A 22,482-nucleotide genomic window follows, 5' to 3' on the forward strand; every position below is an offset into this window, starting at 1 on the left:
ATGTGAAGTCACAATTACACCGGGCACATGATGATTTCGAGAGAGTGTGACAAGTACTTCTACTTGATCGAGCACCGGGCGCTAGGAATGTCATGACCAATACCTGCATACCTAAGCTGTAACTAGGGCCTTGAGTCAAAAAGTTGCGGCCACCAAACCCAGCGATGAGGTCAGCGCAGGATACTCAGAGAACGGGAATAAAAAAGCATCTCCGGCTCAGGTGAAACATTGGGCAGTACACGAGAATAACCAGATAATATGGGTATGCGTTAGTGGAACATGCCCTGATGTATTCTGAAGACGGCTGGCTGGTCATGATAGGCCCAAAGTCGTTCTTGTCTGTTGGTGTGGGCGTTTCATCTGGAACTTCTTGCAGCTGTGGCCTGTGGGTGGATTGGACATGGACAAGACACCAGACCAGCCAAAAAAGCCCGACCAGCGTTTATCTAGTAGGTAGTCGTCAACAGATGCAATAACGGCCACAACGCCGAATTGATGCACTTGTGTCATTTGTCTGAGTGCTTACAGTACTCGGGGGCCACGCGATCGATGGTAACGTGTGTGTGTGTGTGCTGTAGCTTTTGGCATGGAGACTTCAGTGTCAGATCTGCATGTGGTTAGGCTGGGTCCTTGCCAGAAGCACTTCTTGTGTGGAGGATCTGCCACAGATGATGCACTGTTCACTCTGAGCAGGTGGCTTGCAGGGTCTTCTCGGCACTCTGCGGGAGCGGGTTGCTCGGCCAGTCGCTGCTGGCGAATCAAGTGCTTTGGTGCGGAGCCCTCTGGGATTAAAGTTAACATGGATCAAGAGCATCCTTGGGACTCCCTCGTCCCGTCAACCAACCATGGAAGAAGACGATAAACATCCCACTCTCGACGCAACGCGCGTGCCTAACAAGACATGAGTGAACAAAGGAGGTTGGTGAATGTCAACAACTTCGTTGCTAGGTAGGCCTGCACTTTGCAATGTGCTGCAGTAGTCAGTAGAGAGTCTCTTGAGCATCAACGAACGACTGGTTTAATGGGAGAACCCAAGTTCTCCTCCCAAATCTGGAATTGTATGCACGGCCGATTATTCATCAGAGATCTTGAGGGGCGCAAGTGGGGTGAGGATGGTTCTAGGTTCTAGCGCCCTGGCACGTCATAACCTCATAGGCCGCCCACCGAGCTCGATCAGCATCATCGATTGGCTTTGCCGAGAGAGTCGACTGCAGGACAGGGACAGGGAACTCGCCCATCGACTTTTGCCTTAAGACGCCCAATTAATTTTGAACAACCGGTTGTCAGATCAATCGAAAATCACATTGTCCCATCCCATCCCATCCCATCCCAGACCCCCGGCACCAACCACCAGAAGATCCTTTATCCAGTTCCTCTCCCCCTCCTCCCTTTCTCAACCCTCCCAACCCATTACACATCTGTTGTCCGTTTCGAGTCTCTTTGTTCCCAGGCATCGCAAAGTCGAAACAATCGCATTCTCATCCAAAGCTTCACCATCCCACCGCGAGCTCCACTGTCTGTATAAGTAAAGGCTCAAGCGCTCGAGACCCACTGCCACCAGCTCTCTTCATTCACCTCGACTCCCAATAAGAACCAGATACCATCTTATACCAAGCACGCAGCAAAACACATTCACCAAAATGGAGATCGTCAACAGCGCAATCCGGGCCCTCCAATTCCTCTGGACGCTGCTCCTCACTGCGCTGATCGGCAATGTCATCGCAAGCAACCACAATGGCCCCATGGGGTCAATCAACCTGGCCATGTTTACGGCCGTATTGTCGTGGCTCGCACTGATCTACGGCTTGGTCGCATCGTTCGTGACATCATTGGCGATGCCTCTCGTCATGATGGTGCTTGACGGTGTCGCGACACTCTTCACTTTCATCGCAGCCGTTGTGCTCGCTGCGCGGCTCGGCGCCCCCAACTGTTCCCACATTGTAAGTAGCCCGTTCATCCAAAAGCTACACTCACGGTCCCTTGAAACTAATCATGATGATCTCTTCGTGCAGGGCGGTAGAGGCGCCGACTATATCGCCTACGGCTCCGCAGACAACACGAAGCGCTGCCGCGAAATACAGGCTAGCGACGTCTTTCTGTGGTTTCTTTTCGCTTGCTTCATTGCCTCCCTGTTCTTCTCCTTCAAGGCCTTCCGCAGCGTCGGCGGCTCCCACCGTGGCCCCAGCATGTCTCAGGTCGGTGTTTAAAGCACCCCAGCTTGCCGATACCTGCCTCTGCCACTCGCAACTGTGGGCGAGAACGACTCGAAATCCTTTTTGAATCTCAGTCGCAACAACTGTTGTGCATTACTTTCTGGTGGTAATAGGTTATATCTGTCCGGACTGACTCCCATATGGATAATTCGGATCTGAAGACTGAACACCTCTGGGGCAACGGTTGGGCATTGGATATTCATCGGCTTGGCCCGGCGTTCTTGTACGAGGATGGATAATTTAGATGCCCGTTATGATTGTTTGGAACCTTATACGTAGTAATTATTTGAGGAAAGTGGTGGAAACATGGTCGCGAATGGTTTGCCACGAGACAAGCACTGTATTGAGTAATAATACGAGCAAAAGTTGAAAGAGTCATTGAATAGTGTGTGTCGAAACCCCGAGTTAAGTCTGTGTTATTCTTGGTGATAATTTTCAAAGCAAACCCGTGCAATAGACCGTGCATGTAAGGCAGCCCTTGTGTCACTCCATTTGCCGATGGTCTAATGACAGTCTACTGGAAGTCTAGTGTTTAGTGACATGATATAATTCCACCATACAACAACAAAGTGCCAACATGAACCTCTCCTGAGCATTTGGTCCGCTCTGTGCCTTTCAACCTAGTGGCAGCACATATAAGGAACCGTGAACAAAATGCGTACAAGCATGATCGTAATGTGTAAGGATTTTATGATACTCTAATTAAAGGGTAAACCAAGGGGCCAATCTCGGTTTTCATCTCAGAACCAAGTCCTTTAGTGCTTTTGATACAGCATATAATGTACATTGTTTTACAGGTGCTATGAAAGAGACACCTGATGTATACACTCTATTCTAAACCCTCTCGCTGGCCCAGATGGCACCGCGGCAGCCGGCCTGGATGACGCTGGTGAGCAGCCAGTAGGGCTTGGCCTGCTTGGCGTCGTTCTCGACGGCGTGGTCGAGGTGCTCGAGCTCCTCGTCGCGGATGCGGCGGAGGGTGCCGACGAGGTCGCGGAGCTCGGGGCCGACCTCGTAGCCGTCGGCCTCCCAGCCCTCGAACATCTCGAGCAGGGACCGGATCTGCGAGTTGTAGTGCGTCCCGATCTCCGTCTCCACCGCCTCCGTGCACGCCATGGCCGCCTCCCGCCCCAGCACCGCCGTGCCCCAGCCCAGCCCGCTCGCGAGGACGGACCAGACCGGGTACAGCGCCGTCGGCCGCACGCGGTGCTTCGCGAGCAGCGAGTTGAAGGTCCGCAGATGGCCGGCTTCTTGCTCGTACATGTGCGACATTAGGGGGCGCAGGTGCGGGTGCGCATTCACGAGGGGCGGCTTCTGGGCTGTGTAGATGAGTGTCGCGGCCAATTCGCCAGCCTGGTTGACTCGGAGCTGTATGTCGTTGCGTCAGCGAGATTGCGCCCTTTCTACTTCTTGGACGACATTGTTCTTGAACAATTGCTTACAGCCGAGGACAGGAAGTCGCGCTGCTCCTTGGTCAGAGGCTTCCGCTTCGGTTTCTGGGCGGCGGCGGCGGGGCCGTCTGGGCCGTCTGGGCTCGGAGCGGCGGCTGAGGCGTTGCTCTTCGGGGTCGTCGTGGAGATGCAGCGCCGGCTCGGGGCGAAGAGGGCGGGCGCCAGAAAGTCATGGACGGGGAGCTGTCCGCTTTGGCGCAGCGAGAGCATGAGGGACTTTGAAGAGAGCATGGTCAATTGGATTGTTATTGTCGTTGCCGTTTCGCTTCCCGCAATGGTTTCTCACACAGGCTCCGAGGTGAGCCAGTTTATCGAACGATTCAGAAGCTATCTCGATTTATGATGCGCGCAATGGGAGCAGGGGTCTTTGCCACTAAGCGACGGCCTACCGGGTGTAAGTGTCATTACTTATCGATAGGCGTATGTACGTACCGGCTACTGGTATGCAGCTATCAATACCAGCAATCGGTGCTTACGAGAGAACAATAGCCCCGTAGAATACCGGATGATGGGGCTTCTCTTATGTCTTGGCATACCTAACAGAAATGAGTCTTATGTTCTCAGACTGATGATATTTGGCAAGGCTCATGCCGCCCTGCAGCAACTGTCAATCAGAACCCTCCAGTATCATGATACATGATGATATAGTAGCTAGCTAAGTAGTTGCATACTCTCCCGCTATAGTATAACTAGGCTGACTTGTCGCATATCCCGGCTCAGATATTCCTATATACAGGCAGTAGCGGTCAATCGAATTCTAGCGGATACGCCAAGGCTATCCACCAACCAATTAGGTGAGGCTGAGGTTTCCAATAAACTGCAGCCGATGCTGCTGAGTTTCCCTGGAAAGAAAGGGAGTTTCGCGTCGACCACGCCTTTCCCCGACACATTTTTAGCTCTTTTCCTTAACCGCCACCAAGCTCACGCCTAGAACAGTATAGAAAATAATTGTTTTTCTTCTATAAGCATCGGGTCCCTCTACCTTGCTTGCGCTCTTCATCAACCGCAGGCGCGTTTGCTATTCACCTGTCAGCTGGGGCGGATTCGGCATTGAAACTCGAGTCTCGAGAAAGACGCGGACGACGACAACCGCCACGATGAGTGATGACCTTGACGACCAGCTTATGGCCCTGGTGGGCGGGGATGAGGACTCGGATGAGGGTTCGGAGCAGGAGATGAACATTAGTCGCTCAGGCTCGGAGTCGCCAGATCCCAAGAAGTCCAAGAAGGCTGCGCCGGCGAAGAAGGCCAAGAAGCGGAGACAGGACTACTCGGATGAAGAGGAAGGCGAAGCGTAAGTTACCTTGATTGTTCCCCATCATCAGCGGATTGTGCTCCTTCGCGCGGTTGTCCCCAACAATTGCCCTGATTGTGCTGCGTAGTGCGCAGCCAGGCACAATTTAATGGGCGCTTGGCAGCATTCAACACCAAGATCAGGGCATCAGTTCACCGCAGCTTCACAATTTCTCCGCGGGGAACGCTTCACCTCAATCTTTGTTCCATTAACCACTCCGATCATGTCTCTCACAATGCCCATTCCTGCCTTTACTAAAACGGCTCCCCATACTAGATCATCCGACGCGGAGTCTGTTGCTTCTCAAGAAAGCGCACCCATGGACGAGAGCGATTCCGAAGCTGGTTCGCCAGCAGGCAACAACACAGCCGTATTTGACGATGAGGAGAACAAATATCCGCACGAGGGCATGTTTGCTAGCGAGCAGGAGAAGGAAGACATTATGGGCATGCGCGAAGTCGAGCGCGAGTCGATTTTGGCCGAGCGAATGCAAGAGATCGAGCGACAAAGACAGAACCGCCTGTTACGCCAGCTGGTGGGTGATAACGACAAGAAGGCAGCCAAGAAGCGCAAAGCAAATGATGCCGAACTCGAGGACGCACAACGCAAGACATCACGCCAGCGCACAAAAATCGGTGGTAACAAGGTCGGCGAAACAAGCTCTGGCATCGAATCCCTCCGACGCGCCAGGGCGGAGAAGAGCGACCGCCAGCGCCGTCTCGCCGAAGACCGCGAGCGGAACAAGGACAAGCGCACATCCTTCTCTCGCGACAGCCCTGGTGACGATAGAGACGACGACAGCGATATCGAATGGAGTCGTGATGATAGGCGCCGGTCTAGGTCACGCACTCCCGAGCAAAAGGAGGCGCCCCCTGCAGAGCTTCGTGATATAGAACGCGTTCGACTGAGCCGAAGTCGATTCGGTCAGATATGTTTCTTCCCTGGATTCGAGGATGCCATCACTGGCTGTTTCGTTCGTATATCTATTGGGCCTGATAGCCGAGACCCTCGAGGTGGGAATGTCTACAGGATGGCTGTCATCAAGCGTACATTTGGTACCCAACTCCAGGAGCTGTCGAAGTCATGCTAACTCCTCTCCAGGATTCACCACGGGCAAGCCTTACGCGATGGAGAAGAAAACCGGACAGACCTTTGTTACCGACCAATACATCGTCGCAGCCCACGGTAAGGCGGAGCGCGAGTGGCCCTTCATCGTTTGCTCCGAAAGTGACTTCACCGAGGTATGGCTCGAGGGCCCTTTTGTCTCCCCAAACATTCATCTAACCCATTTCAGTCCGAGTTCAATCGATACAAGGCCACCGTAACCAGCGAGGGCGGCATTTTCCCCAAGAAACCTGCGTTGGTTGCCAAGATTGATGATATCAACAAGCTCCTAGGCCGATCCTGGACCGATGCAGAGCTAGATGAGAAGCTTCAGCGAGAACGAGCCCTCCGCGACAAGTTCAACCCCGCCGAGCGGAACCGACTAGCCAATGCTATAGAATTGGCGAAGGAGCAAGGTGACATGGACAAAGCTACTCAACTGCAAGAACAGCTTGACCAGCTTGAGACTCCCCGTCTTGCCTTCAAGACGAGTCTTACATCCAACAAGAAGGTATCTTCAGCCAACAGCCAGCAAGACAGACTTGCTCAGGTCAATGCGGAGAACCGGAAGCGTAACGCTGAGGCTGTGCGGAAGGCGCAGCTCAGGGAGAAGGCCAAAGCGCGAGACATCGAGAATCGCATTGCACGGGGCGAGGAAGTCAAGGAAGACACGTCGCGAAGACTGCGCACTCAGCCCAAGTTCCTGCTGGATCACAATGAGGTGGAGGAGAGAGTCAAGACCGGGACAAGCGGCGCGTCGACGCCAGCCAACGGTACGCCGAAACTCAACGCCTCAGGGAATGGTAACCGCCCTCTCCCTCCTCACATCGCCAAGCTGCAGCAGAACCAGAGCCAGAACGGAACAGAAAATGGTGGCATGCCTCAAATCCATCGCCCACTTGTGGACGATGATATCATTGGCTCGCTGGATCTGGACATCGACGTCGAGATCGACTGAGGGGAATACACAACTGAAGTGGGTTGGTAATGAGTGAGTGTTGTACGATCTAGCAGCATGCCAGCAGTCCTGGCCGTTTGCGATGGGATTTCTAGCGAGTTCGGCCAAGCGGCCCTCAAACAAAAACCAGCTGGTGGTCTTGGAGATAGCTCGAGACGACGGTAATACCAGCAGTGAACAAAAGCGGAGTGGTCAGGCCTGGTGAGCTTGTCCTATACTATGATATGCGACTGAATTCTAGTGAATGCAAGCGATCGGCGCCTGAACGGCCCATCTATGTAAACAAGAAGATTGAAATAACACGCGTGGACCTTGAGACATATTACAGTGAAACCCCTGCGTGCCACTGATCCGTATCAGAAGCACACGTTAGGACAAAGACTGGAAACGATCTGTTTGAAGCCGATGCAGTGGCTGAGCTGACCGGCAGACCCCTAGACTGGGGTTGGATGACTAAAGCCGTACCGTAGCTAACCGGGCAACTTGCGGGGCCCCGGATTTTGCAGCATTGGCTGGGCCAGCCTGTCAGCCTGTGATCGCGGAGGGATCACTCTTTTTAGAATAAAGACATTATTGCATTTCCCGTTACTGCTCCGCACCCCTGCTTTTCTCCTTAGCTTGCGCACTCGCATACCATGAAGAATTTCGAGCAGTCAGTAGAGAAAGCCGTAGCCGATGGCGTGGTGCTCGGCGCTGTCGTGTGCGCCAAAGGTACCGAATAACCAGTAGCGGCCAGTCTGCTCACCCTTGAAGGCGTTGAGTACTGATCTTGCGTAGGCAAAGTCAACTACAGCAAAGTATTTGGCTATCGTACACTCAAGCCCCAGGCCGCGCCAATGGAGAGTGACACCGTCTTCGTCCTGGCTTCCATGACGAAACTCATGACGAGTATTGCGGTTCTGCAACTGGTCGAGCGGGGTGCCGTCAAGCTGGATGACGACGTTGCTCCCTTGCTGCCGGTACTGGCAAAGCAGCCAATACTGACTGGGTTTAGAGAGGACAGCACACCCATTACCAAGGAGAGGACGGGTCCGATCACGCTTCACCATTTGCTGACTCATAGTGTCGGTGGAACCTACGACTTTGCAAACGGCGATGTATTACAATGGAGAAAAATCCAGGGCCTTCTGGGAAAGCCCGGGGTCACTGTCGAAGAAGCATTTGGGCATCCGCTCCTGTACGAGCCTGGCGAGTCTTGGTGTTATGGGACGGGTTCAGATGTACGTAACCTCCCAAACTCAAGACAACTGACAAGAACTGACAGGCCAGCATAGTGGGCCGGGAAGGTTGTTGAAGCTCTCAGCGGCCTCTCCTTGGAGAACTACATGAAACAGCACATCTGGTCACCTCTCGGCGTCAAAGACATTACATTCTGGCCAGCCGCACGCCCGGATATGGCGAACCGCATGTGTTCCATGTCGATTCGGGACACCCGATCCGGGAAAGCCGTGCAATCGCGCAAGCCCATCGAGATGGCGCCTGGCGCCCAGGAAGCGTTTGGTGGACAAGGTGCCTACGCTACTATGGGAGACTACACCGAGATACTCAACTCACTCATGGTCGACGATGAGCGGCTGCTCAAGAAAGCGACAACGGCCGCCATGTTCAGGCCACAGCTTACCGGTGATTCCAGACAGGCGCTGAACGAGGCGATAGCACATCCCGAATGGGCCGTGGGATATTATCCTCCGGGGGCATACAACTGGGGACTCGGCGGGTTGCTGGTGGAAGGCAAGACCGAGTCTTGGAGGAAGCCTGGAAGCCTTCTTTGGGGTGGCGCCATCAACAGTGCCTGGGTACGTAAGACACAGGGAGAACCCCTCGAGTTGAGAAATGACTTCTGACGAGAACACGAACCGAGGCTGACATGGCATGCAAAAAAAACATAGTTCATCGATCGTGCGACAGGCGTATGTGGCGCCTTTGGGTGTAATTTGCTTCCGTCGGCCGACCCGCAAATAGAATTACTGATGAAAGGGTTCGAGGAGGATATCTATAGAAAAGCAGCAGCAGATCGACCGACGACGCGCTTGTGACGAGGGGCCGAGCCACGTTGTACAGAGTCGTCGGGCTTTACTACGGCCAACTAGAGAGGGTGAGGCGGCCTGGTGGCTTGAGGCGCAGGCGGGAACATGGGACAGCGGAAGGGATGATGGATGATGGAACTTGGAAGCCCCCCGCACACGGCCTAAGCCGCAAAGGGGACCCCCTGCAATGTCCCCTACAGAAACCCCTACAGAAGCCCCCCCAAAGTGGCCAGCTGCCCAACCGAGCCAACCTGACCCTGCACGGCGCAGATGGGGTCGGCTGGTTGGGGTCCGATTCCTGACAAGCCTTTCTCCGTATTTCCCAGCAGGGTCGTGGAGCTGCCGCGGCATTATTCCTTTTTCTCCTCCCGCCTTTTGACACATTTTGCGCGTTGACCCGGCAACCATGCACCTCATCGAAAACAGAGCGATGTCAACCTCGCATTAGTAGAACGCGCCGGCTACCGCCAACTACCTCCGCACACACACATGCAATTGATTGATTACCTACTCTGCATACATCAATAGTCCGCTACCCGACCGCCTTGGTCTGCTAAACTGCTTGCTACCTTGCCTATTGCATCTTAAGCAGCAGCACCGCAATCCACACTGCCTTTCCTGACTCGGCTTATCGTGTATCTTGTGGCGCCAGCTTCTTTCCCAAAACAGATCTTTTCCAAATGAGCCCTGTCTTCCTGACCGTCTCCTTTCCCCAAGCACGTACCGAACATACGACGCAACCCGTCTATGCAACAACAACCGCCTTCTAGAACATCACCACCACCACTGACGGACAACACCCTCACCGACTCTGTGCACGGCTCAAAGCGAGCAAGGTCTCGCCCAACATGATCGAGTCTGACAACCTCCGCACAGCCTCTCTGTACATCAACAACCAGCTGCTGTCGCGCGGCCTCCTGCGCGATGGCCAGAACATCGACTTTTCCGACCCGGACGATGCTCCAGGCGGTCTGCCGGACACAATGGGGCGCATCATGGGAGTCGTCAACGACCTGATCCTCCGCCGCGATGTAGGCCACCTCCATTGCTATTGCCCTGTGCAAATTTGCCTCGAAAGCGGGGATTTCTGCATTGATCTGGATTGGATTGCTAACATGTATTCTGCTCTCTCTCATACAGCGCGATGCGGCCCACCGTGAATCGCTCAGTACCACTCTGCTTTCGCTACGGGCGGATGCGCAGCGAAACGCCGCGGAAGCCGCCCGCCAGGCCGACAAGTTCGCCGAGACACAAAGGAAGCTCGACGGCGCCGAGGCCACCGAGCGCGCCCTCCGACTTCAGCTCAAGTCCACCGAGTCTTCCGTCTTCAAGCTCAAGGACGAGGTGTCCAAGATGAAGGCCACGGTCGCTCAAAACCGAGCCGCCTGCGCCAACGATGTACGCAGGCGCGACCGCCAGATCGACAGCCTCAAAAGGGCCGTCGTGGACGCCGGCCGGGTGAGGGGCGGCAACAAGAACCGCGACGTTGTCAGCATAACTGTCGTCAACGAGGTGGGGGTCGAGGAAAAACCAAACGGTGTTTCTTACGGAGGCACCGGCGAGGACGGCTACAGCTTGAGAATGGAGACGAACGAGTTCCTGACAGAACTGGCTAAGGGCCTTTGCGAAGAGAACTCGACGTTACTCCACTTGCTGCGGCGTACAGTCGGGAGGTTACGGGAGATGAGTGGCATCGAAGTCGAAAATGCCAAGTCGGACCCCAACGGCGGCGATACCACCGGTGCAGCGCCAAAGAATGCCGAGGAGATGGCCGACGAGCTCGAGGACATCATGGTGCATCTCAGGTCGCTACTCACCAACCCCTCGTTCGTGCCCATCGAAGAGGTTGAAGTCCGCGAGGTCGAGATCCACCGACTACGCGAAGGCTGGGAACAGATGGAAAGCCGCTGGAAAGATGCGGTTAGCATGATTGAGGGATGGCGAAAGCGCATGGCCGCTAGCGGAAAGTCGGTCAACATGGAAGAACTCCAGATGGGTCTTCGCCTGAGCCCTGTGCGGGTTCGCAAGACGGAAGGGAGATACGACAACAGAGAACAACACCAGGAACTATCATGCGTCCAGGAAGAAGATGAGGGGGAGGAGGAGGAGGAGGAGGAAGAAGGGGAAGAAGAAGCAGGGGAGGACGAAACGGACTCGCAGAAGTCACAAATTAGACACGAGCGGCCGGAATCACCCAGTCCCAAGGAATCCTTGCATCTTGTGCCCGCCCCTGGCTACGACGAGGACGGGGGTACGGACCTGGACTCGGACCAGTCGAGCATCTTCCACGATCATGTCGATGATGAGGAGGATGAGGAGCCAAACGTTCAGATCCTCCATGCCTCTACGGCAACTACAATTGACTCGCCTCCACTCCCGGCTGCTCCTCAACTAAGCCCCTTGAAGAACTCCCCTTCATCGGGGAACAGGCGGTCTGGTAATGGTTCCCGTCGCACCCGGCCAGGAGACTTCACCACCATCATTGAGGAGAAAACATGGGAGATCCGCGCAGTCACTGATGATGAACCGCCCGCACCTCCGCCACATGGAGCGAAGACGCAGTCTGCCAAGGCGTCCCTCGTACTCTCGCCGCCACTATCCAAAGACCTACTCCGGCCAAATTCCACGACTTCATACGAGAGTCCCCTCTTCGGGACATCAATCGAGTCACCATCCAGAAAGCAACCTAACCGCAAACTCTTCGACCAGTCGAGGCCGGGTTCGAGGGAAACAACACCTGAGCGGGAAGTCAAGCCAGAGCCCAAGGCTGGATGCAAATCTGCCCAGAAAAAGAAGAGTGGTACGAAACCACCGAAGCCGGCATCAAGGCCAGCTTCGAGGCCGGCATCGAGAGCAGCAACGCCTGAACTAGAATTCAAGCCGGAGCCTAAAGAGGCACCCAAATCAGTCCAGAAGCAGAAGAGTGGCACGAAGCCACCGAAGGCGGCATCGAGACCGGCCTCGAGACCGGCCTCGAGGGCAGCAAGTCCTGATCCAGAACCTGAGCAAGAGCCTAAAGAAGCATCCAAATCAGTTCAGAAAAAGAAGAACGCTACCGAGCAGGATATGTCCACCTCCCCCGGATGCAACTGCCAAACCCGCTGCTCCTGCAAAAGCCACCGTACAGCAGGCGAAGAGGACAGCATCGGCACCCAGTGCCACCACCAAGAAGGATGCTAAGCCCGCGAACACCATCACGCGGTCCAAGTCTACTACAAACACGAGCAAATCGCGTGCTCGCTCCCCACCAAACACCAAAAATAAGCGGTCTCGTTCGCCTAACACTGCCAAAGTCGCCCGGGATCGTTCGCCAGTGCGACCCGACCCACCGAACCCACCGAACCCACCCCCTCGTCTTCGCGCCTTCCCCGGCGGAACCCACCACCGCAGAGTCCTTTGACCATGGCCTCTATAGCCGCTAAGTTGGCCGCATCGGAACGTGAGGCTGATGCAGCCCGCGTCCGCGCCAAGCTGAAGGCCGCACGTATGGGACGGGGGGGCACCGAACCAAAACCAGGCAGATGGTGCCCCGTCTCAAGCTGCCCTCCCTGAGGACCCAGATGTCTCCCTTGGCGACCCAGTCAAGAAGGATGTGCCAATCATCGAGATTGAGGTCAGCAAGGCGTGCGTGTCAAAGGGCGGCGATGTCGCGGAGGAGGACGGAGAGGAACCGCCGCCGACGCCCAAGGAGCTCGACATCGAGAAGAGAACCAAGAGGATCACCCGGAGGACGAGCAAGGCCGTTTCCAGGAGAAGGAGTACTCTGAACCCTTGGGAGCTGGAGAGCTTAATCCAGGGGAACCTCGAGGTGGATAGCCCAGCGAGGTAACGAGAGCGAGCTCCTTTCTTCACCATCGACGGTGTCATGCCTGTTGATGAAGATGAAGGGGTGGAACTCCGGACCTGGTTGGGTTGCGACGTAAGGTAGCGGTGCACGAATGGGCTAGGAAAACGCCGGTTGGATGAGTTTGGAACGCTTTTATACTTTGCTCGGGTCTCCTGCTCCTAGGCGTGGATATAATACTGGGTAGAAAGAGGTTGCAATTGGAGCTCTAGGAGTACTGGACGGTGTTGTGTGTGGTTGGCGAATGAAGATGCCCACCACCTGCTTATAATTTTTCCTATTGTTTCTTCCCCCTTAACGACGGCGCGTGTGACGGGATGGCGAGGGATATTCCGGAACAACGGCCGATGATGAAATGACGACTCGATTGACTTTGATGACAGGCATATATAATCTTGTATACTGGTGCGAAACCCCCTGATGAACAAACAATATATATATATATAGATAGATCTGTTTTACTACTCAAATTTGCCTTGCTGCTTGTGCTCTATCTACGAGGATGACTTGAGTGCTCGTGCTGCTACTGGACGAGAAAGTGTTTTGGCCATATCGGTCTTGTTTTCTTCCTGGCATAAGCTTATATTTCTATCTCAAGAAGAGTATTTGCTAACCAACTAAGCAAGCACCTGTTCTATGTTTCTGTGCATAGAAATCGATTGACTATTTCTCAGCTCGCTACTGTTCAACGTTCTCCCTTTTTGGCTCTTCCCACCTCCCTTTTATTCACCAATCGTACAAGCGCGTCCACAACTCATCCGACGAACCCGGGTAAGCCCGTCTATGCACCTCGCCGAGGTCCTTCTCGCGGACCCAGGCCTGGAGGTCGTAGGTGGGGAGCTCCGGGTTGTTGTGGTAGAGAGCGCGGACGCCGCGGTCCTTCTTGATGAAGGCGACGAGGGTCGAGGCCTGGACGGCCTCCTGCCCGACGTCGAGGGAGCTGAGGGCGCCGCACTGCGCGACGATGGCCGTCAGGGCGGCGTCGAGGTCGAGGAGGCCGTGCCGGAGGTTGAGGCCGCCGACGGTGAGGTGCTTGACGCACTTGTTGCGGAGCCAGGCGTAAGCGTTGTCGTCGCCCGAGCTCGCGGGGGCACGCCGCGGCTGCTGCGGCGAGGAGGGGAGCGGGTACGGGTTCAGCTGCAGCACCTCGAGGGATCGGCTCTCGAGGGCGGGGACGATGATGCGTTTCAGTTTCTCGGGCCCGGCGCCGGCGCAGTTTGTGAGAGAGAGGGACTGGAGATTGGCCAGGGCGGCGTCGTAACCGCCCTCGTAGAGTCCGCTGTCTTCAAAGAAGCAATCGAGCTCACAGCCGTCGAGGAACAGCTCGGCGACGCGCTCGCTGATACCAAATAGGGGCGTGTTTGTCGACGGCAGGTCGGCAGGGCTGCGAACTATGGCGCGACAATACAGCCGTTCGGCCTTGGGCCAGAAGCCAGACTCGGGCACGTCGGAGGCCTCCACTCGGGGGCTGATCTGCTCAAGCCAGAGTTCTCGGACGTTGGGCGTGCAATCTGCAATCGAGGGCTAAAGACATGTCAGAAACGAAGTCGTCACGTTGGGTTGTCATGTTTTCTTACCAGATTAATGGTGCTCTTCTTGCCCGAAAGTTTCAGAGTTTCGAGAAGAGGCAAGTCGGGCCAAGCTGGTGTCCAGAAACCGCCGTTGGTGGTAGGGTAGTCAGGCAGACTGAGAAGAGACAGGTCCCGTAGCGTTTTAGAGCAGTATGTGAGGAACTTGTCCAGACTTTTGGTGCTATACTGAACACGGTTGCCGATATGTAGTGTCTCTAGTCGATAAGGAATGGAGGTTGTGGAAAGGCTGTCGGATAGATTGATGGATCCTTTCAGGGTGAGGTGCTGGAGCTCACCGCAGGAACGGGAGAAGAGTCCAAAGTTTTTGGCCAAAAACCCCGACTCGTCCTTAATGGCAAAGCTCCTTAAGCGCCCACAAGTATACGATTGAATGTAGCGATGGAATACTTTGCTTGCCAGCCCATGCTTTGTGCGCTTGAGGGTATAGGACTGGTGCAGCCAAACATCTCGCGCATCGGCGCTTTCCAGCTTCGCCTTCCAGGCCTTGGAAACTTGCAGGCATCGGCTGCGACGAATGGTAGAGATATTAGCATGTTTCTCTCCAGTAACGAAGCGAAGAATGGTGGAAACTTACCAGATTTCTGTCGTATCCAACATGGTGAAAATCATGTTGATTAACTCCAAGGGCAGTGCCAGGATAGGATCAACTTTGCGCATCGCTTTCTCGACAGCGTCTGCTTGCAAGCGCAGCACCTCGAGACGCGGATGGTCGGGGTATTTCTCCGCAACCAGCATGGCGCCCTGGCTATACGCATCGAAAGCAACAGCCGGTTTCTGATCGCGGCGGAGGATCTGCCCTAAGCGTAAATAACCCTGTATCGACCATACCGAAGTCAGCCTTTCCATACTCTTTCCTCGGCAGCGTACCCTGCCTGTGAACTAGGCCACCGAGGACAAACAGAACTTACGCTGGGGTCCCTAGGGTTGCGCCAAATCATTTCCGAGGCGAGGCTGGCAGCCGTGGCAGAACGGCCTTTGCTCTTCTTCATGGCGATCAGAGTCAAGAGGTTGAGGGCATCCATATGGCCCTGGTTGCGGCAGCGCTTGTCCAGCTTGGCCTTGCATTTGCACCTCGCGACGAGCTGGGCCCTGAGGTCCTTCGCCTGGAGAGCGCGCAGCAGGTCTCTGCACGTGCAGGGCCCGTCCGTCACGGTCGAGTTCGGACAACATCCTCTGACGGCCTGGGAGACGATATTTGATGAGCTGCTGCCACGAAACAGATCGGAATACTACTACTCGACCCACCTCTTTGAGGAGCGCGACTGCCCCGGTCAGGTTTCCGGCGTTGTAGGCTAACTTGCCTCGCTCCAGCGCAGTCTCTTGAGCGGCCGCAGTAGAAGTTGTTCTTCGCATCGTGCAACAAAAACAGAACTGCAGTTCAACCAGAAAACAGCGGTGCGCCGAAGGCCCTGGCCTTTTGAGCCTTGGTAGTTTGAGTTGTCCTACCTATTGTTAACGAAGAATGGACAATTTGACGCTGGCTTGCTACAGCCGGAATAGTGACTTACTGATGGTCGGTTTCGTGCGACGAATGCTCTTTTACGATCAGGATGCGGGAGACAGATTGCGACGATTCTTTTCCCTCCGACTATGGCCGGTTTCTATTTCATGCTCCTTAGAAACTGCGGGGGTTTCTCGTCCCAAGATGTTGTCGCTGTCGAATTGCTGGTAAAGATGGAAAGGCAGGAAGTCGCGTCGCGGCGCGTCTTGCCTTATCGATAGTACGTTTATGTAAATTGATTGCCCCTCCTGCCTGTTTCTTGAGCAACACGCCAGCTCGCACCGGAGATCACTTGTATACTACGCATCACCTACTAGCTTGTTAATCATACCAAAATATAGATATATACTCAAAGAAGATCGCACGCAGTCCATGCTGGGCATACTCCCTCCCAGCCGCTTTTCGCGAAGATCTCGGCGGGGTTCGCAACGAGCAAAAACAAAAACAAAAATCTAAAAACATACAACACCGAGGATTCCCAGGTCGTCACCGACCCTAGTACTAATTCGGCTCTCTGCTGCTTATATATGGGAGAGCGGACGGGATCCCTAGTATTCAGCAGGATATGGTCGTATGTGACAAAATCTCCATATGTCACAAATTATGTAGGACAGACATTCTACAGAAGGAAAAAAAAAAGAGGGCATTCAGCTCCCTAGTACCCGACAACCATCAATTTAGTAGGGGTTATTCCCGAGCTATTTCCATTGCGTTCAGACTGGTCACAGACGTACAGTGGCGCCATAGGCAGATCCGGCTAGCGATGTACGAATGCGTTTTGCGTAACGCGGTATGCGCATATTGCAGCATGTGCATTTCACGTTACTGCGTAGAAAACAGCGCTCAGGACACCACGTTGGCGATGACCAGTAGCACTTTCCGACGATGACCCTGTGACCCTTTGCTGACCCTTTAACCCCTCGACGATGACTTTCGACGATGATTCGACGATGACCCCGACGGCGAGAGCTGCCCAGTAGGAAGACCGGATAACTAGTAAATCTTGATGTATTGCATCATCGATGCAGTATATGCGTAGAAAACGCTTTTTGTATGGCGTTACGCAATATTCCGGGAGTTACCGCGATTAATGCAATACGCACATGTATGCGCGTTTTGTACATCGCTATGATCCGGCACTTTGGTAGCGCGACGGAAGCGGCGGCTGCGGCAATGCTAAGCGCAGCAGCAGGGACAAGGCGGGGTGTACGGGTGTACCTCAGGTTTCCTTTCTTTGAACGAGTCGTGCTACCCTGCCTGGGATCCCATCTGGGAGGCTGTGGGCAGAGGTGATCGGCGGTAAGGTAGAAACCCAAAACGGACTCGTGCCTAGGCATGTAACAGGACTGGAGTAATAATAAGCGCCTTTTCGGTGCCGACGCGTGCACTCGAAAAGTTGAGAACCGGCACCGAACACCGAGTGCGCAATGCAATCTCTTCTGAGCGGTTCTGTCTGGTCTATAGGCGACGTATGTATGTCACATTTCCTCATCGCAGTGCCGAGACGCCCGACGGAATATAGATAAATACCCTCATCCGGTACTGGTATATAGCAGAGAGAAGGACAGGCATCGCCACAAACAAGTAAAATGAGAGGATCCATGATATACGAGGGCCTGGGCCTTCCCCTCCCACCTTGGCAACTCAAGGATGTATAACAACCTGATCGATCTACAACGTGGTCCAACTGACCCGATCCTGCAAGGCATATTTTTAAGAGAATTGCCAAATGTCGGCTAATACGGTCCGCGCGCAGCTCCTTCCTACATAAAACTTGGCCAGGCGGCAGCAATGCAGACAGACGCGGTCCAGGGCTTCTGCAGGGCGATGTGGCATGTGGCCCCTTGGCGGCTTACTACGTACGTCCGGCGAGTTGCCCCGTCTCCGCATGCCACGCGACCCGACCGGCGCAACCCTGGCACTGTGGTCCCCGAGGCTTTTCGCGCAACCCATCCTTTGTTCAGGGGTCTGTAACCACTCCGGTGCATACTTACATACTTGGGCAGCTGCGTATAGGTGGATTAGGTGCATGTCAGACAGCACCGGAATTCCACCCGGTAGCAAGACCGACAAACTTCGGGATTCCTTCGTTTTCATATCTTCGAAGGATCATCCCATTCCAAGCTACACTCCCCACTCTTTCGCTGAGGCCACGGGGACCGGTCAGGCCTGTCCCGACTTGCTGCAGAGGCTGTGGACTCCGCACTACAATACACGTTTGTGGCGCCTTCCTTGTCGCATGTTTCCAGATCTGTATACCGGTGGCGCTCATGCACGTCAGTCGATTAGTAGGTGGGGGCAATCACATAGGTAGAGCAGATGGGCCAAGAACCACTCGGTGGATGAGTCTTGGGGCTCTATCGTCATGGATGTGATGCAAGAAACACATTCGACAATTTAAGCACACTCATCCCTGCAGTGACAGCCCATTATCTTTATGACCGCAATGAGCACTCCAGAGATTTGCACGCCATTATATCTGTGGGGGCGTGTGGCAATGCGGTCCTCCAAGGGACCGCCTCACGTGTTTCGAGTCGAGGCCGCTGCTGGGGGTGGCTGTCTCTGGGATCCCACCGAAGAGAAGAGTCAAGGCCTGCGGGAAGGATGTACAGGCATCACTCAGAGCGCTGCAAGCCGCCTATGAGAAACTTAGCTGAAGCCTTTAGGTGCTTACTCAATCTGTGAATTCTCCAGAGGGTTGGTTGCTCGTACGATGTAGCATCTATGGACCGGCGCCAGAGTGCCATAGCACTTTGCTCATCGTTCCTCCCGCGCTTGCCGCTCGGAAGGGAGTCAGAAGTTAAAGCCCGTTACTGGCACGGAGATGGATCCAAGGTCGAAAAGTCGAGGTCTCCAGTGGGCCGCTTCGAGCAAAGGGGATCAGGATATTGCTAAAAGCTGCTCGCGCTCCCCCGTGCTCACACATTCCCCAAACTCGACGGTGACCTTTCACCTGGATTGGTCAGAAACCTCGCAGTCCATTGGCTCCTCGATCGTGATACCGTCCGACGACGAACGCCGAGACTACGCAATAGGTAGCTCGGAGGTACAGTTTTGAAGCCAGCATGTACCTGCGCTGGGTGTGTCGATAACAAGGTTCTGAGGATTTCCGCGCCCGTTCCTTCTTGGTATAAAGTCTTTTGTCAGAGGCACAGGTAGCTGGGTCATACTGGAGTCTCACCATCGGCGAACGTCACTGCTGACTTCTGACGAGACATCTATTCTGGACGTGAAGTAAAATGAAGTGAAGAAAGATGTTGCCGTTTGTCGAGCGTCCTGTAAGCGCCCGGACGGATAAGACTGCCCGTGACTTTTTCTCATTCGCGGGGTTGTTCGCTCAGTGTTGTTGTTGTTGTTGCGTGCCGGTTGAATGGGAAAGTGGGAATTCGGCAATTCGCCATGGGTGTTCTAATTTGGGCAGTTGTCTGATGCAGAAAGGCAAGACGGCCAGCACGTGGGGCGCAGGGATTACCAGCACGCACGTTGTCTCACTCAGAGGAGAGCCCATGGCAAGGGTTGGGACAGAAGCTCTAGTAAGAGCGGCAGTCAGACAGCGGTTCTGAAGAAAACGAGTGGACGGATTGGGATGGTGGTTTAGGCATGGAGGGCATCAGCAAGGAGTTGATGGGGTGAGATCCAAATTTGGACCCCAACCTAGCCGTGAGCAGGATAGACTGCGGCGGAACCGCTGCCCCGAAGCTTACCTCCTGCCGTGCCTCGCAATTCTCGCAAATCAAATGTGCCTGGTGGAGGTTGGCATTGCATCTGCAGCTGCAGTTGGCGCATTCGGAACATCGAGTCCAGTGTAAGTGATGAAAGAAAGAGGGTGTGTAAGCCTTGGCAGGTGGATCAACCAAAGGAGAAAATGGGAAAGATTGCAGGGTCTCCCCCCCAAGCGTCAAGCGTCCAGATGCAGGTCAGTTTGTTGAAGGTAACACCGCACCGCACGCACAGCATGCTGCAAGATATGGATGGATGGATGGATGGGGTGGAAAGGATACGCGCGGCTGGGGTCTCGAAATACACGCGCCCGCATCCTCCCGGCGATATAGGTACTTGGTGTCAGGCAAAAGTTTTCCCAATTTGTGCATAACGCATAGCCAAAACGTGCACAACTACCCCGGCGCGGTGGGTTTATACCAGGTGGACACGCGAATACTTACCCATCCCACTAAGTAGATCATCTTCTGGTACCGTGGCTAAAGTACATGGCCCGCCCGCCAGCCACGCCCACGCCCGAATGCGGGCAATTGTGGTTTGTGGTCTGATGCCACGCCAACAGGACAGTCAACGGGCCTCTCTCCTGGCGAAACGAAATGAGGACGGCCGACACAAGAAGCTAGAGCTAGGAATTGCCCGTATCCCACGCCGGTTTGGTTTGGCGCGAGAGACCTCTTGACCATAGCTTTTGATAGTGGCCTAGTGGGATTGGAGGTGGAGTTAGCTTGAAGGTCGGGTTGCGAGATGATACTGTATTGGAGCTGAAGAACGGCTGCTAAAAATAGGCCTGGCTTTTAGGGCCCGTAGTGGCTCAATGGTAGTTTGGTGGGGGAGGGGGTGCGAGAAAGCGAGGAAAGCACTTGAGGGAAAGGGGAGCAGAGCCCCACCTGCCATAACCAAGTAAGGTTACTTGTACTTGCAGTATGATTTCCCTATTTCTGTCTGGCCGTTACCATGTCCCTGCAAAACAACCCCCACAAGGAGCCAATTGCGGTAGACTCCGCCCTCCCATCTCACAACCCGGCGCCGTCCGGCTTTCGATAGGCGAGATGATGAACATCAGGTATCGAATACATTTGATACCTACCCAATATGCAACAATTTTCAGCATTGCACTCAAACCTTGCTCACTCGCTTACTTCATTCCCAGACGGCAGTGGTGCCGTCTCCTGGTAACGAACGGCCACACCCCTTTGCACATGTACGTAGTTTAGTCAGCCCAGAGCTCTCGCTTCTCCAGCACCCACAAGCTGGATGCGAGGCTGAGGCGATGAACAAAAGAGCCTCTTTTCCCCCGTGGCCCCTGGGCCACACCAGACCATGGGCGATACGGAAAGTGAATCAGCAAGAGCCAATCGGGGAGCCGGAATAGAACCTCAACCCACCCCCCACTATACTCCCACCCCCAGCTCGACGATCCGAAATAGCTCAACCCGTTCCCTTTATTTGGGCACGGCTACTTCGGTCAAGATATTGACAACCGCAGCAGGGACAATCAGATGCGACTTGGTTCCTACCAATAGTTCAGAGTAACATTCATACCGTCTTACTCATTTGTGCGACCACGAGGACAGCACCCATCCGCCGCACTTTGGATTGGTCTTCGTTTCAAGTTGCATAGGGAAGAGCACGCTGAGATGGCATGGCTTTCGACAGCATTGATGCATATGATTTTGCTATTTCTCAAGAAGGGCAGTCTCTGCTGCCAAGAGCTCCGTGGGAGCATAGTGATCTAAATACTATCTATGTTTGATGATGCAGAAACAATGCCGCTCTCCGTATCCAGACGATGAGCTGCCTGACTCTGCCGCAACTGAATTGTCCGTCCGAGCCCAGCTCTCAATGGACACTAAACGAATGTCCTGCAGAGCGAGCCCAGTCGCTCTTCCCAGCATCCTCCGCAATGAAGAAAGAAGAAGAAAATAAAAGAACAGGAGTACAAGCCACTGCTGCCAGAGCAATGTCGGATGCGACTGATGTTACACAGCTTCTAAGAGTAGAAAAGGAAAAAGAAGAAGCCAGATTCAAACCGAGGAAGGAAATAAAATGAAAACAGATACCGCCCAAACCTGGCACATCTCCGGAGGAGAGGGCTCCCACTAACCGTATAACGCCTGGTATAGTCCCATGCAAATCCCAACCCAAAATGCTGTTGTATACGAACAAAAGTTGTGACCAAGGAGAATTTTTTGCCGCGCAGATCCGAACCCCGTCATCCGCCTCAAATTCCTTCATGAACAAGTCGAATCCTGTTCCCATTAGCCGTCATTACCATGCATCCATGCCCCCATAACACCAATGTAATTAGTCTTTCGCCGCCGCTATGCTGACCCAAAACAAATGAACCAATCGAGAAATACCGTAACGGAAGGGCTGGTGGGCTGTTGCGTAGCCCGCATGGTTACTGTGTGCCACAAGTAGGAACCGCACTGGGCGAACAGATGCCGCTGTTTCTTCTGTTGCAGGCACCGCACGGCATGTGATGTGCGTAAATGGGGTATCGAGGTTCGCCGTTGCGTCTTCGTTAGGCCGTGCCGAGCCTGGTGTATGAATTCGCTTCCGGTGCAAATCATTGACTAGGCAGCGCCGGAGGTGCCGAGATTGACATGATGCGATCGTGGCCAACAAACAGCAGAGAGAGAGCTGTGACGGCCGCCGCGATGGCGACAAGCCTCCTGGTCTGAAGGAGTAGAGGTGGGCAGCCCAGTCCCGCATCTCAAACACCAGCAAGGGTGGACAGTGCCAGGCACAGCAACCGATTACCGAAGACAGAACTTT

The 22,482-nt window shown here is 54.4% G+C and overlaps 6 protein-coding genes across 6 annotated transcripts; 4 read left to right on the top strand and 2 right to left on the bottom strand.

Annotated features, from left to right (window-relative positions):
- Positions 1-1,640: 1,640 nt before the first annotated feature.
- Positions 1,641-2,207, top strand: PG986_012862 (non-classical export protein; the record flags this gene model as incomplete). The annotated part of the gene is made up of 2 exons (XM_066849084.1): positions 1,641-1,940; positions 2,013-2,207. 2 exons carry the CDS (start codon positions 1,641-1,643, stop codon positions 2,205-2,207), a joined length of 495 nt encoding a protein of 164 aa, XP_066695780.1.
- Positions 2,208-3,047: 840 nt separating this feature from the next.
- On the bottom strand, positions 3,048-3,895 carry PG986_012863 (COQ7-domain-containing protein; the record flags this gene model as incomplete). The annotated part of the gene is made up of 2 exons (XM_066849085.1): positions 3,048-3,581; positions 3,656-3,895. The coding sequence occupies 2 exons, from the start codon at positions 3,893-3,895 to the stop codon at positions 3,048-3,050; spliced, it is 774 nt and encodes a 257-aa protein (XP_066695781.1).
- Positions 3,896-4,761: 866 nt separating this feature from the next.
- PG986_012864 (RNA polymerase-associated protein) lies at positions 4,762-7,020 on the top strand (the record flags this gene model as incomplete). The annotated part of the gene is made up of 4 exons (XM_066849086.1): positions 4,762-4,958; positions 5,235-6,013; positions 6,060-6,199; positions 6,253-7,020. 4 exons carry the CDS (start codon positions 4,762-4,764, stop codon positions 7,018-7,020), a joined length of 1,884 nt encoding a protein of 627 aa, XP_066695782.1.
- A 635-nt stretch (positions 7,021-7,655) lies between these two features.
- PG986_012865 (beta-lactamase family protein) lies at positions 7,656-8,864 on the top strand (the record flags this gene model as incomplete). The annotated part of the gene is made up of 3 exons (XM_066849087.1): positions 7,656-7,731; positions 7,798-8,240; positions 8,295-8,864. The coding sequence occupies 3 exons, from the start codon at positions 7,656-7,658 to the stop codon at positions 8,862-8,864; spliced, it is 1,089 nt and encodes a 362-aa protein (XP_066695783.1).
- A 1,031-nt stretch (positions 8,865-9,895) lies between these two features.
- PG986_012866 (uncharacterized protein) lies at positions 9,896-12,876 on the top strand (the record flags this gene model as incomplete). Its single annotated transcript, XM_066849088.1, has 4 exons — positions 9,896-10,078; positions 10,188-12,202; positions 12,341-12,531; positions 12,569-12,876. 4 exons carry the CDS (start codon positions 9,896-9,898, stop codon positions 12,874-12,876), a joined length of 2,697 nt encoding a protein of 898 aa, XP_066695784.1.
- Positions 12,877-13,617: 741 nt separating this feature from the next.
- PG986_012867 (uncharacterized protein) lies at positions 13,618-15,836 on the bottom strand (the record flags this gene model as incomplete). The annotated part of the gene is made up of 5 exons (XM_066849089.1): positions 13,618-14,415; positions 14,469-14,988; positions 15,058-15,296; positions 15,392-15,664; positions 15,729-15,836. The coding sequence occupies 5 exons, from the start codon at positions 15,834-15,836 to the stop codon at positions 13,618-13,620; spliced, it is 1,938 nt and encodes a 645-aa protein (XP_066695785.1).
- Positions 15,837-22,482: the final 6,646 nt, after the last annotated feature.

Source organism: Apiospora aurea (genome assembly GCF_038362705.1).
Source record: "Apiospora aurea strain CBS 24483 chromosome Unknown utg000008l_segment0_segment0, whole genome shotgun sequence".
Classification (NCBI taxonomy): domain Eukaryota; kingdom Fungi; phylum Ascomycota; class Sordariomycetes; order Amphisphaeriales; family Apiosporaceae; genus Apiospora; species Apiospora aurea.